Below are 15,500 nucleotides of genomic sequence, written 5' to 3' on the forward strand. Positions count from 1 at the left end.
GCAAGATGTGGTTTATATATTGCTTCAGCTTTCAGAATGTGCGCTACATGCCACCTTTTCACCCTCCACAGCACAGCAAGTTGTGCTTATAAAACTTATCATCCAAAGGGTTGATAAATAGCATGGGGGAAGGATATGAGACCTCACATATGACATTCACAGGAGGTGCTACGATCACCGGTGCATTTTAGCACTATAATAGAGCGGGTAATGTCCTTCAGGTGCTGACTTCTCATTTTTTCTGCACTTTAATGTCATCCTCTGAGTTGTTGTAAAACTGTGTTGGAGTGGAGCAGCTAGAAAAGGCCGTTCAGAGACAGGTGTTCTCTCGAGCCTCTGGGTAATATTCCCTCCAAATGCATTTAGTGGTGGGATCCAGATGGAATCCCGCTTAAAATGGAAGCAATACAACCACAAAGCTGCTTCTTTTGCAAAAAGAAGGGAGCATCGTAATGAAAAGCACCTCAAGAAATGTAGACAAAGCACTGCATTGGTAAAACATTCTCTCCAGCTTTACAAATGCTAGAATTCAGTAGTACAAAGATTCTCAAACTTTTTGATGCAAAGAATATGATTAAGGAATCCCCATCGTAAATAATAAAAGCAGCTGTATGTTTTCATGTATAAAAACTATTTACACTGTAAGAAAAAAAAAATATTAAGTTTAAAATTATACACGTTTATGTTTCCAAATTGTCACTGTACTAAAGTCAAAGCAAATTATTAAAATACGATCTAAATAATATGCAGAAGCTGACAGCAAATCATTTATCAACAATTATTAGAGTACAATCAAACCTTAAAAAAAGAGAGCGTAAATTCAAATGTAAAAATTATCTAATATATCTCAAACACTGACAGTGTGAACACAGCCATGATTTTTATAGCATATGTATATCATTGTTTTTGAACAAGGCACTTGATTAAATAATTAAATGACTCATTCATGAAGACTAGTTTTGCTCCTGAATGAAGCAGTTTTTAAATAAATAAGTTAAATGACTGATTCACTGATTCACTCATAATGGGCTCTTGTCACCAACTACTAGTTTTACACTAGTCGCTAAAAATACAAAACCTTTTTTTTTTTTTTTTTTTCAATATTACATAATCATTTTATATATACTGTCACCAAGAAGATGAAAAACTGAAGTTAAATTAAAAAAATCTCTTCAAATATTGATAGAGATGCAACGATGCTCCCAGAGCTTGTTAAAAATCGATACAAATATGTGATGATTCAAATCGGTTGAGAGGTTAAATGAATTGTGTAACAATTGGGGTGGGAGTTTATCTGAATATCTTATGAATCTTATGAATGAAGATTTATATGAATCTCTGAGAAGACCTGACTGTCTTTAGAAAAGTTTAGATGGTATTTATCTGGCCTCCATATAATATATTTTAAAGTGGTGATTACTGTATAAATGCAGCACTGATTTTTTTACAGCAGTAACCTAGGAAACACTGTATTGCTGTTGTTCCATAAGCGCCACCTGGTGTCAGAGACTGACTTTGCATCTCATAAAAAAAGAAAATTGTATTGTGAAATCAGTATTGTGAATCCTATTGCATCGCGAGTTGACTGAATCAATACATACCTAACTATTCAGCTGACCTCTTAACCCCTCTGAGGGTCATGGACACAAGTTTGAAAACCCCTGCTGTGGTTAATCTGTAGTTTGATGTTCTGATAGCCAACATGTGATCTGGCATATAAAAACCAGCTGGCTTAGGAACAGACTGCCGGCCACTTTCATGACCTTCACGCCCCCGGCACACCACCTGTTTTACGTACTCTTTTATGGACTGTGGAAACCGCTCAGAGGTGGACAGCACTCCGGGGCGATATCAGCCCGCTCTGTGGTGTACTCATGTCTGATCAAACATTGAGCATGACTGTGTGATTGTATGTGCGTTCAAACATCCGGGGCTCAAGAAAGATTTATGTACTGAGCTAAGAGTCTTTATTATCACCATCTGATGGAAGTCACACTTCCAGGCTGCGCCGGTACGGACAGCAACACCATTGCATGTACTGATGACTAATGATCTGACTTTGTGACTGGGAAATGACACTAACGTCCATCCTTGAGCTTTTCTATTTAATGTATGCGATGCATACGGGGAGAAATAGCTGAGCTGGTGCCATCTGCTACCCTAATGAACAATGATGACGGTCATCTCTGGCAGATGAGGGTCTGGAAACCGCCTTGACCGCCAATAAGAACATCTCACACACTCACCTATAGCTGTAGGCGGCAAAAGTTTTGATGACTTTAAGCACAGAGGACTCTGAAACCCATTAAAAGGTATGATTGAAGTGCTCACCACAAGGCTAACTTTTCTAATGTGCTTTAATTAGCTAGATTACTCGCCATGAAAACACAGCACTGAAGGGAGCTAAGAACTCCGCATTGTTCCTGGATAAATGAACCACTGAGAAACACTCCAGGCGCCTGTTTACATGGGTGAAGCTCCAACTTCTTTTTTATGAATCGTAATATTGGTATTTCTCCATTGAAATTCCAGGTGCTGCTTTGGTGTCCTGTGCCGGACGGCTTTGATCAGCATATCAGAGCCGGGTTTGGCTTTCATCTGTGGATGAGCACTTTGGCCAAGGGGGAAATTTGGATTGAGGTTCATCCGGAGCCCGGCTGCATCCTGCCTTTGCCTCCCTCCTGTCAACTCTGCATTAATTCCCTTTGCGCTAATCCTTCGCGTGAGACCTCAGCAAGAAGTGTTGACAAATCCAAGCCCCAAGATTGCACGTTGTAGGCCGGTGCACGTCTGGTATAAAGAATAAAACACAGTGTCACCATTCAGTCGAGACAAACTGAAAAACGACAGAGCTCGGGTACTCTATTCTGGAAAAGCAGAGATTAGCATCGCAAAGCTCTCTACTTTGTTTGTTTGATACCTGCTGATAGAGTGATTACGTATTTATCTCGGCACAAGCCTCCACTTTATTCTGTTTTCACTGCACATCAGGCGCCGGAGTGAGGAATTCTCGTTCTGCTCAAAAGCCTCAAGGACTAATTAGCAATTATTACTTGGCACTCGCAAAACACATGAAATATTTCTCAAAGTAGAAAGAAAAGGATAATTAAAAAATAAAGGACGATAAATTATACATACACTGAAGTGTTAAAAAGAGGCCCTCCGGTGCTGTATTTTCAAGTTGTGCCCTTATGAAAACCTAGAGTTTATTCTAGTAAACGAGACTTTTGGACACTGCCACAAGGCCTTTGTTGTCTTTTGGCATGGTAATGGCCACAGGCAGCCCTCGAGCCACTGGAGACCCCGGCTGCAATGGATTAAAAATAAACGCACAAGAAAACAAACAGACGAGTTTAGCCCTACACTGCAATTAGGCGAGGAATTCTGCTTCCTCATTGGCAGCTCATAGAGCAGATATTGATCGACTGTGGCCACAAACCAAACAGAGACAGCAAGAGAAAAGCACTGTGGGCTGCTCTTTAAAATTATAATAATTATAAAAAAAGAGGAAAGTTTTTATTGTTGGAACAAAAAAGCTGAATAATTCAGCGCTGGAGACATTCTGATAAATGGTGTAAGCGGAAGGCGTCGTTTGATTAGGACCTTTGGATCTAAGCCCTGGGGTTTGTCTGAGTGTGAAAGGAAGATGCAGGCCATAAATTTCTTAAAGGCCTACACACCTCCACCATAACAGCTGTGGAGGGCTTTTGGGTAATGTTTGAAAGTTCGCCATGTTGTTTAGCACACACTCAGAGCAATGGAACGTATGAGAGCGGATGCCAGGTGTGTTGGGGATTACTTGAAAATAGATACCTTCAAACTGAGAGTTCGGGGGTTGTTCTCTGCTTCACTCTGCAAAGGGTGTTTATATTCCTCCCTGTCCATGAGCATACAAATAGCCACTTTGTCACACCTAACGTGATTACCAGGATTTGTGGGTGTACAATGATGAACGCAAGCAAATACAGACTCACAAACACGTGGATTAATGCTCGATCGGCCCACCTCTCTCGGATATCAACGTGTGGTCTGCCTTTGTTCTAAACCAACGCTCATCACTTAGGAAAGGGGATCTTACGAGACAGAAGGAATCGAAGGAGAATTGCAATTTAACCGATTCTACTACAACGACATGACCTATTTGAAACCCCTCCCCATCCCTTGATTAATTATTACAAGAAAAAAGTCTCAAAGCCAAACAGAAAACAGTATTTGGCCATATTTGGACAAATCAGATTAATTAAAACTGAACATAAGAGCACAAGTAAGTATTTTTCCCAGTCATTTTGTCCATATGACCAAAAAAATAAAATCATCAGTGAAGACCACATTAACCGAACTAACCAGCTCCGAAATGAATTTGCTTTTTTTTTAACAAAAGTTTTATGAGACATAGAACTCATCCAATGAAGTACTGCGAATGACATCACTTAATAAAAACTAATAAAACTATTGATTTATAGACATTTATTCTTATTACTAAGTCTACAATGCAATATGTCTGATGTTTATTGCAGAATAGTCTAATATATACAAATATATAAGTTGTTTGAGATGGATGTTGGCTGAAAAACTGAGAGAGTGGAAGCTAAAAAAAAAAATGAAAATCACACTGACTTGTGGCATCTACAGAAACATATATCATCAATTAAAATCAATTTCTCTATGAAGACCATAAATGGAATATATACATCTTTCGGCTTTTGGAAAAAACAACAACATTTTATGTAATTTGAGACTGTGTTTATGTTGTTGTGCCGTTCCCTAAATTCATGCCAGGCAGCGGGAGTTGATGGGAAGGAAGCCTGACAGCTTCATGTAAAGCAGCCTGCGTTATCTGTCACACTTTCTTCAGTTACTCCTACCTCTTCATATCTCTCTTCTGAAATGCCACATCAACGCCCTTACACACACTTTGAGTAAAAAGCAGAGACCTCTCGCTGACGAGACGAGTCGCAGCGATGAATTGCATGCTGCACCCGCTTGATAAGTCAAGTCAATTTTTGGTAATTAACAGCAGAGGGCACGGCATGTACTCCTTCTGAAGGGAAATATCATCTTTTTCTCTTGCCCTACGTCATGCTTCTACACAGCAGTGAGTGAACACAAGCTGAGGGAGGGCTATATATCTCGGGTGACCTCGGGGGGTCTGGCAAATTTGTTCACCACCTACAGCATAACAGATTGAGGGACGTGCCATTTCCCAAGATCAACTTAACAGATTTACCTTCTCTTCTAATTACAACAAACTGAGATCGGTTCTGACAAACACGCAAAGTCAAACACACCTCTACTCCAGGTGACTCACTGAAATCACATATTTAGCCATTGAGTTGGTATCACAGGTGAAAAGGTCATTTGAGTCCTACTGGACCTAGACAGTACTGCAGTGGGTAAATAAGTCTTTAAAAGAAGCACTGTGCTCTTCTTTTCTAATAGCGATGGCCATCTCTACACCCACCAAACTAACCTTTTCATTGTTCGAAATCGCTGAGGCACCCGAAACACATACTAATTATGTAAACATGACTTTGAGAAATGCAAAGTGCCGGAGAAGCCACGGTAGCTATGAATTTCCACTTAAATGTATACATAACAAAGGGCAATTGTGTGCATGAGTGTGTGCGGTGTAGAGATTGAAAGAGTGTGTTGCACATTGGGGGGTATTCAGCAGAATTTTAATGAAGCCTCAAGGTTCTGCTAAAGGACAGCAGGAAGGGAAGATGGAGAGAGGAGGCATTACAGCACAGAACAAGCAAAATGTATATTCTGTATAATAATAATTCACTCTTAAAACACAGTCTGGGGTTACCAGACAGGCTCTAATCTAAAATTTGCTCACATACAAACTTTCATGTGCTACAGTGGTATAAGAAAAATGTCTCAGGATTACTGTGTATTTTTGAGACCTCTTGCTTATAATGCATAATAGGGTCCAAAAGTGTGGGATCGCTTTATTTTCCCAATTGAAAATTAAAAACAAACCAAATTTAAGGACTGCAAAAGGGTAACACACGAAAAACGAAAACATTTTGAATTCCATGCTCATTTTTCACTGAAAATGTTAAGTAAATAAATTAGAAAAGAATGCTAAATAGAAGCATTTTCAGTAGTGGTCTCACACTTTTGGACCCCTTTTTATATGTCCATGGCTCACACTAGGGGCAAAAGATTATCTTATTGAATCACTCATTTAAAAGGATTTGATTAAGGGTCAAAGGTTCTGGTTTAAGTCTTTCATTCTAGTCTGCCATAATCCTATTTAATAAGCCTCTTTAATGCTGCATAATTACATTATGCTTGTTCGTTGGAGAATTTATGGAAGTAGAAGAAGTGCAATTTCCACTGGCATGGACAAACCAGTAGTCAATAGCTGCTTAGTTGCAGTAGCATAAAAAAAAAAAATATTGAAGACACTTACTCATTCTTTAATAAAGTTTTCACATTTTAGAATAACAACAAAGTCATCAAAACTATGAAATAATTTATTCAGTGGCAACAATTCTTAAGATTTAAGATCTTTTGCATTGAATTCCAAATGTATTTATTTATTATGGAATATATAAATGTAAAAAATAACAAAAATTTCAAAATGTTTAGGATCATCCGACGAATGCATTCAATCAGGCGAGTACAAATGTTTGACTGGTACCTTTTTTCAGCAAGAAAAATAAGCCAGGTGTGAGTCACTATCTGCGTTAACTCTGCACCAGCACTGCATTCAGAGTGTGTTATGAAATTCGATAAACACAGCCTCTGTGAGACAGCATAGGGAAATGACGGCCATTTTCAACTCTGAAAATGAGGGAGGCAGCAAAAACACACCCAGTCATCTTTCAGGTGACATCTTGTGTCATGGAAAAGTGCTTTCCCGTCTCACTGCACACATGGTTGTGGTTGTAAAAGCACGAATTCTAAAGGCCCAGACATCCACACAAAGTGCCTCCGGCCTCCAATTTCCAAGTTTCTTTATGCTTGTTGCATTAGTCATTTGCTGGCAAGCATCCGTGACAAAGGCGGTTGTTTATTTCACTCCTTCGTATCTTTTTGCATGTTTATTTGCACTTTACTCCTAAAAACCCACCAATGCACAGCAGTCAAAGTTTACGTTTAGAAATATGTTGGTCTAGACTTCCTGAACCCATAATCTCTGCAAATATAACCTGTGTACCCTCTGCTTCCTCAGCTTTACATGGGAAGCCTGTGCCTTCCTTGAATCTAGCAGACACACCGTCTCAGTCACCATCCATCCATGTCCTTCAGGGTGGATGTCTCACTCAAAAGACAAAAATAAATAAATAAATAAATTCTCAAGTTAGTTCAGCGTCTCGTTAACTGCGAGACGCAGACCTCACCTTCCCTGACAAGCCTTTGTTGGGCCGAACCAGCGCCGAGTGACAGGCCCGTTAGCCTCCAGTCTGGAGAATCTTGTCAGGCTGCCAAAGGCTGAGCTGCTACATGATTTGCAGAACTCATAAATGCTAAGCAGGGATAAGGCTGTTGCCACTGTTGAGGCTGGACAGGGTACCTGCTCTCTGCTAAAAGAGATCTCTTTATGGAGAGCCGACCCGGGCCTGTCAACTCAACACATTCTCAAAGGCAGAGAAAAATGATGACTTTTATAAAAGTCATAAAACCGAGGAACCGGCACAGTGAATACAGTATAAATTGAACCTAGCAAGAGACTAAGCAGAGGACATTATGAGGCACCACTTTTTATTTCCCAACAAGCAAGATCTTTCTTACTTTTCACTTTCCTTCGGACTATGCAGGATTTGTGAAAGATTTGAACAAATAAGTTAAGATCAAAAAAACAAAAACCTTATTTGTCATTTTAGCTGACACTTTTATCCAAAGCTATTCAACAACCAGCTACTGTATTACAGGGACAGTCTTTCTAAAGCAACTTTTTTTTCTCTCTCTCTCATCACCTGTTGATGGATTTAAACTTTTAAAGTTACAAACCTCACTGGAGCATCGATGGAAAGGGTGGATGGGTAAGTTTAAAAAAAACCCAAGCCAAAGAATTGACCAAATGCAAGCGCCACATTGCTATGTGCCAGCAGAAAGATCACACTCATTATAATCAATGAAGCCATTTACAATGGAATGTTCAATGAAATAAAATAATCACTATAATATATATGATATATATATATATATATATATATATATATATATATATATATATATATATATATATGTGTGTGTGTGTGTGTGTGTGTGTGTGTGTGTGTGTGTGTGTGTGTGTGTGTGTGTGTGTGTGTGTGTGTGTGTGTGTGTGTGTGTCAAACATTATTAAAAAAAATTACAAATGGATTCCCATCAACAATGGTAAAATGGGTAAATATAAAATAATTAAATTATTTAAAATTATATTAATTACATTTTTAATAAATGTTACATATTTATAAATGCAAATATACCAAATATACATGTATTATTAATGTATAAAATATAATAAAAAAATTACAAATGAATTTTATAAAAATACTTAAATTATATTAATTACATTTTTAATAAATATGTATTTATAAATACAAATATGTATATTCATTATAAATATATAAAATATTATGAAAAAATATCAATGTATTTTCAACAGTAGTAAAATGAGTACATAATTGCATGTACAATTTTTATTTTTTATTTTTGCTAAAGTCACTGAGCTCACAGCTGTTTTTGTTTTAGTAAACACACAGAGCTGTCATGCAGCTTCTACACATCCAGTGCAGACACACTAAAACTGTCATGGCCAATACACTTCCATTATAGGAAAACGTGTAAGGCCTCCCATTAGGAATAGCGACCCACATGAATTTAAGCAACAGTCTTCAACCACTATGCTCGTACAGCTCTTGACATTTGCTCAAGGACATTCACTAGGCCTTGTAGTCCTAACTCAAATAGCCAGTCCCCTGACATGACAATTAAAAATGGTGTTATCAGATGAAATGGCCGCAGAGAGAGGCAGCAGTATCAGACCAACCCATTGTTCAACTGTCCATCACGGCACCAAAGATGAGTCCCAAAAGAGACTAAGAAAATCTTCACTTACGATTTCTCCCACCAGCAAAAATCACAACCATCATCTATACATGCTCAAAAAGTATCAGAAGAAAAGCAGGTGAGAGCTCTGCAAAAACAGCAGCAATGCATCACTCAAAGAGAATTTGCTCGCCATCACCAACGATCCCTTATTCCTCATAAACTCTCCATTGTGGTTTACAGGAACCCCAGTAAATGACCCCACTCTTCCTCTCATGCACTCAAAGCATTAAGTCCGTTTCCTCGCCGGCGATGAACTGAGATCCATCAATACGGCGTGTCAGGAGGCTCACGGATAGTAAAGTCTTCATTGGCGAAGATGGGAGCTGCTTGTTGACTGGCAGTATTCAGCATAATGAGATTTGACAGCTTCCCCCCCAGCAGCTGTAGTGTATCACAGCATATGACTGAACGGATGCTCTCGCTCAATCTCCTGGAGTCACGGAGGTAGCCGAGTGTGAATGGATCATATGTTAAACGTTGGGGCCGCAGCCGCCGTAACAGTATTACCTGAGCCTTCCGCTTACATAACGCTCAAATCCATTCCGGCGTTCCAGCCGTCTTCGTAAACATCCATGAGGAGTGGTGAGCAGGCCAACGCAATCAAGGGTGGAAAATTGAGAAGTATGAAAAACCATTAACTTCTCTGACTCCACACCGCTGTACATTTTAACAACTTGACACCATGCCAGTCTATAGCCATTTGTCAACAACCGGAGGGGGCAAGGCCTCTTTTCAAGAGAACAGCAGTCAGGAGAGTTGCTGTTAAATCCTTCCAAAGGGCAGCGCAGTGTTTGTGCTCCATCCAAGAGGCCGCTGGGAAGACTGACAGGGGGAATAATTAGTTGGATCCAGCGAGCGCCAATCATGGAATGTGTGAAGAGGAAACACGCCCTTTTTCCTGTACGTTTGTGGATGACTTCGGAGTAGAGGAATGGATTTTATGTAATTAAATAACATGAAAGACTGTCCGGCGTGCTTTAGGAACGAGCCATGCGAGCCATTTTCATGATTGCGTGAGTTGCCGATGTGCTGTGGATCAAAGCGAGAGAGACTAGCCACATGTATGGAAAAAGAAATGAACAGGGAAGCACTCCAGAATCTCACACACACATACACACAGACTCAGTCGGTAAATAAAGCGACAGTCAATTACAATGGCCTGGCACAAAAGCCTTACCCAATGGTTCAATTCAACAGGGAGAAATCTATCCCTCTATCCCTGAATAATTTTACACCTCAGTGCATACGAGACATGGAAAAAAGGGAGGGGTTATGGGGCGAATGAGGGTAACGTGGGATTGGAGACAGGTGGAGAGAAGGGGAACGAGAGAGAAGCATTCGACGCAGGGTCCTTCAGAAGCAGGTACAGGTACAAAAACACTCAGATTATGATTATGGTTACACCACAACAGATCATCTGGCCTCACAGTAAGCGACAGGTTAATAAAGAAAGAACAAGAAAGACTGCATTCATTTACGCATCGGTCAGCGCTCGCTCACTAGCTTCCTTCATGGACCCACAGACGCACCTATACCACAGACTGACAGCAGCCTCTCCTCGAATTACTATTCAGATCATGATCCAGGCACCTTCACAAATCAGCTCCTTACAGCCCAAAGCCTCCCCGTTTGCAAAAACAAAGCAGCGTGACCTTTCCTTTTTTTCCCTCATCGTCTCCTCAGCAGCTCAGCCTCCATTTCCTCAAACATTTGCCTGCACGGAGTCATCCTTAATTACCACGACAGGAGCGACGCGTTCCCCGTCCCAGGCACAAAGAGGAAATAAATGTTGTTTTTTTGCCTCTTTATTTCTACTAATGAGGGAGCTTTGCTCTTCAGCTCGATTGGGAAACGCTCTCAAAACAGGACGAAGAGCAAGCAAGAATAATAGTGAGAAAAATGCAAGCTTCTGAATTGACAGTTTCCAAAAAAAAAAAAAAAAAAAAAAGGAGTCTGCATAATTTGTTTCCACAAGAGGAAATGTATTAAAATAAATCTCATAAACATCAAGAGGACTGGCTTTTTTCTGGCTTGGAGAATGAAATCAAACTAATCAGCATTGTGCTAATCCTTTCAAGGAAGCTGTAATCCCTGGGATAGCGGGACATGGCTAAACCCACTCCGGAGGGGATCCGGTGGATTCTTTTTAACAAGCCTGATTATAGCAACAGACGACCACATGTCAGAATAATGCCTGGACCAGGAGAAAAATAAGGGCAAAGTCTGTTTGTGCAGATGTGTCATAATCATTCAGACTTATTTACAGTCTTCCACAAAAACACAGGGCATTCAAACTGATCGCCATTTGCAGTGCCAACACTGGTGACAGATAAAACAATGTGCAGCACAGAGTTGTGCACCACTCTGAGATTGCCTGAATTCAGTTCATGAATTGATGAATGAAAACAGAACATAGACTACAATTCAAATTTAAATCAAATTATGCAGGATTAAAATGAACTGACTGTCATCAAGGCAAACTTTTAAACAAGGCTATGTCCAGCCAACATTCAAAGGCTTAAAAAAGGCAAAAAAATTTGTGTCATGTTACTTAACCAATTTTAATTAAAGCATACAGTGCCATGCATTGGAAAGATATTGCACTAACAGAAACAAAAACAATACGACTTAAAATAATCCAGTCAAAGTCAATAATTTCAGGTATTTACCTGCTTGAGTAGTGTGAACTGAAACTGGTACATTCACTCTGGTAAACTGAAGCATTTAGAGTCAGTAAGAACTTTTTTTTTTTTCTGTTTAATATTACTTTTATTCAGCGATGACTGAATCATTAAATTGATCAAAAGTGACAGTAAAGACTCAAAAATAAATAAATAAATACTATTCTTTTGAACTTTAAGTTAAAAAAGTATCTCGATTTCCACAAAAATGTTAAGTTTTCAATAAATAATAATAATAATAAAAAAGTTTCTTGAGCAACAATTATAATAAGCAAATTATAATGATTTCTGAAGGATTGTGACATTGAAGACTGGAATAATGATGCTGAAAATTCAGCTTTGCATCACAGGAATAAATGACATTTTAAAATATATTTACATGGAAAACATTTATTTCAAATTGTAATAATATATTCCTGTTTTCACTTTGTTTTTGTTATAAATAAATGCAGTCTTGTTGAGTATATAAGACTTTTTTTTAAAAAAGTACACCAACCCCAAGCATATTATGAACAGTAGTGAAAGTGCTGGTCAGAATATTTAGGTCTTATATTAATATTTTTTTTTACTTACAACTGTACTAAAATACATCTAAATCATGGACAATGAATAGCATACACAGGCAGATGGAGACTGTAGCTCAACTACACAAAAACCCACCACTGAGTTTACGCCTCCTGAGACTCTGAAAAACAATCACGAAGCAGAAAGTCCAGGTCGCAGATCCTTTCCCTGTCTGAACAAATCCAAAAAGGTCAAAAATGCAACAGATGTGGTCTTCGCTTAAACTACATTATTTGTTATAATGGAAATTGAAGTGGTAAACCTGGCTTGTTTGGGTGACAAGAAACCCTTCCACTCCGCAGAAGCCAAAAGTGCGCTTATACAAACAAACACTAAATTTCCCAGCATTCCCTGTAGGGTAAGGTTTGACTAGTAGCATCTGCTTCCTTTGATTATGTGTGGAGAAACTTAGGCAGACCAGAAAAGAAAAGGGACCCAGAGGAACAGGGTAGTGCCAGCTAAGATTAAGGCACGGTAACCACTTTCCTGGCACTTATCACAGGGGTAAAGCTGGATCCGTGATGCCAATATCTAGATCAAGAGCACGCACACACCAAAAAAAAAAAAAAAAAAAAAATGCAAGTGGGAGAAACTGAGAGATTTAAAATAAAACAATTGTGGCAGGGGAACTCGACAAGACAAGGGCTTGCATGCAGCAGCATTTTTCCTTGCCACTTAAAACTTTTAGATGCACAGTTTATCATCTGGGGCAGATTATGGTGGAATGGCGCAGACACAGCATCTCTGTGTAAGTGCGTAAAGGGGCATTCGCTATCGCCACCGGCCAAGGCTACTCAAGACATTTAAGCGTACTAAAATGAGAGAATATTGTTCACCTTGACAGCTTTTTCATCCCTGCTGCTAGGGAGCGACTTATGAATCTTTCGCGATATCAAAGCCTTTTACTCTGGCTCAAACAGGGTCCCAGCGATGTACATTATAAAAAGCAAACTCGTGGGCTTCTCCGTTTGCAAAGTCTACAAAACATGGGGATTTTGTCATTGAGTCAAGGTAATACAATTCGATCTTTAGCTTACCAGATCAGCATGTAAGCTCCATACCCATCCTCACTGTTTGCCCCTATATTCGGTACACACGCATTGTGATTTTCCACGCCCTCCTTTATCCAGGGGAATTGTTTCACTGAAGGTGGAAGAAGGTCTAAAAAAGAGCTTAGATTGGTCAAACAATTACAAAACCCCCCTGCACATCTCATTCTCTCCTTTTTTGGAGCATTTGCTTGACAGGAAAAAAAAAAGAAGAAGAAAAAAACAGCCCAGGCTGAAGGACACTTTGTCAATAAGTAATACCCACGCTGTATTAGCTGCATATTTAGCCATGAGAATTCATCTAAATTGCTTTCAGACAAAATCATTTAGCGAAGCATAATTCAGAATGTAACGGCACGCCTTCGTGTGAAATTCAGCGGGGAATGTGAACTTTGGGCTTGTTCAGAGCAAGGACAGTTAGTTTGAGTCCTGTGCCATATTGCGGAGGCGTTTATTCAGCATTTCAATTGCCCTTTCCAGATCAAATCAGAGAGGAGCTGCAAAGAGATTATTCTTGAGACCTGTTCCAACTTCACTTTGCACTGTGATTACTTGGAAATTGTTCTGTGGATGGTTTTTAGGCATAATATTCTCTTGTTCAGTAATAACAAAGCTTCTCTAGAAACACTCTAGGACTCCCAGCGGTGTGCGGTATAGTATAGGAGAGCTATCAAACACACACGCGTGCACGCTTTTTCTAGGTATTTAAAATTAACAGCAGGCGGTGTAAATAACTGATGGTGAGAGACAGAGCGAGAGAAAAAGAGATAAAGACAGGAATTGACTTTTTGCCGTCCCCCAGCGTTCATCCTCTTCTCGTGTTCATTACAACATCATTATTGTTTTGATGTTTCCCCCTCCTTTCCAACATACTGTCGGTTTCGTTCTTTAATGTGGTCATTCGGCTACAAGAATTTTTCAACCGGAGAGACATGTCCATGTCATTACCTTCAATAAGGGTCATTTCCCATAAGGAAAAGAGAGAGATGGGAATGCTATATGGAGTGACTGGTGAACACTACATAAACCTAGACCCACTTCCCAGCTCCCAATCCAAGAAATTACACCGTATGTGTGTGAAATATCCAATGCATGCAGGAAAACACAGGCTTGGACATGAGCTGTGCTTGTTTGTATGACCTGATGTCTCATTCAGCCCTGCTAGAGGCCTCATTATACCTCACTGCCGGTCGTTGGGAGCATGGCATTCAGTCTGACACTGGAGCTGAAGGAGGAGGAAGTCGGGGCTGTTTAGGAACTCGTTCTCATTAAGAGCTGTGTGTGTCACTAGGGAAACTTTCTGCTCCTAACAGCCTCCAAAAGTAGCTGCGCTTCAACAACGGCCACACAATGTCTCCATCTGCAGGGAGAGCTACACCTCCTCCTTCCATCTTTCATTGCCTGTACGCATTGTCCGTCCTTCACTCTCTTTTTTTTTTGTAATCTCCTGTCACCAATCTGTGCGCTATGTGGTCTGTGTTTGTTTAAACAGTCAGATATGTTTAGCCTGGACAACGACAGGAACAGTGAAAGCAATAGCGTTACTGACAGTAACAAGTTCCTCATCCTGTGCGGATGCAAAATTGGGAGCGAGCTGCTACAGTCACGAATGTGTCAGATTTGGCTAATGCTCCTGGGGCCAATATTTCCTGAGTGCATGTTCAACATGAACAGCGGCAATTGAGGGACAGGTAATCATGGAAGGTAGAAATTTCTATCTTCCATCCCATCGTAAATTAATTATGATGAGGGATTAGAATAAACATGAAACAACAACCGTAACCTATTTTATGTTAGTAATGTCATGCATTTCTAAAATAAAACAGGATATTAAATGAGAAAATTTTAGTTTATCTATCAGGAATTGATTGGATTGCAAGAAGTGGTTTCAATATTCCAAAAATATATAAGGAACTCCCGCACACTATCTTAATATGTGACCGAAACGTTGTGTGATTAAAAATTTATATTGCAAGTTAAGATAGTGTGCGGGAGTTCCTTATATGTTTATACGACCCACCAGGTCTTATTTTTTCTACGCACCTATTACTTACAGGTGTGCGATGGAGTTCGTTCACTAATATTCCAAAAATAAAATTATAAAATTGAACCACTCATTTAACACTTTACAGTAAAGATCAATACTTTAATGTTG

General features: G+C 39.5%; 1 protein-coding gene across 2 annotated transcripts in view; it reads right to left on the reverse strand.

Moving 5' to 3' along the window:
• Positions 1-1,252: 1,252 nt before the first annotated feature.
• LOC109051938 (calmodulin-binding transcription activator 1) overlaps positions 1,253-15,500 on the reverse strand; it is a 34,786-nt gene continuing 20,538 nt past the window's right edge. For both annotated transcript variants that reach the window (XM_042756004.1, XM_042756002.1), the window contains one exon: positions 1,253-2,790. In XM_042756004.1, the coding sequence (XP_042611938.1) occupies positions 2,731-2,790 (60 nt within the window). In that variant the 3' untranslated portion in view covers positions 1,253-2,730. The remainder of the gene's footprint in view (positions 2,791-15,500) is intronic.

This window comes from Cyprinus carpio, unplaced genomic scaffold (assembly GCF_018340385.1).
Source record: "Cyprinus carpio isolate SPL01 unplaced genomic scaffold, ASM1834038v1 S000006767, whole genome shotgun sequence".
NCBI lineage: Eukaryota > Metazoa > Chordata > Actinopteri > Cypriniformes > Cyprinidae > Cyprinus > Cyprinus carpio.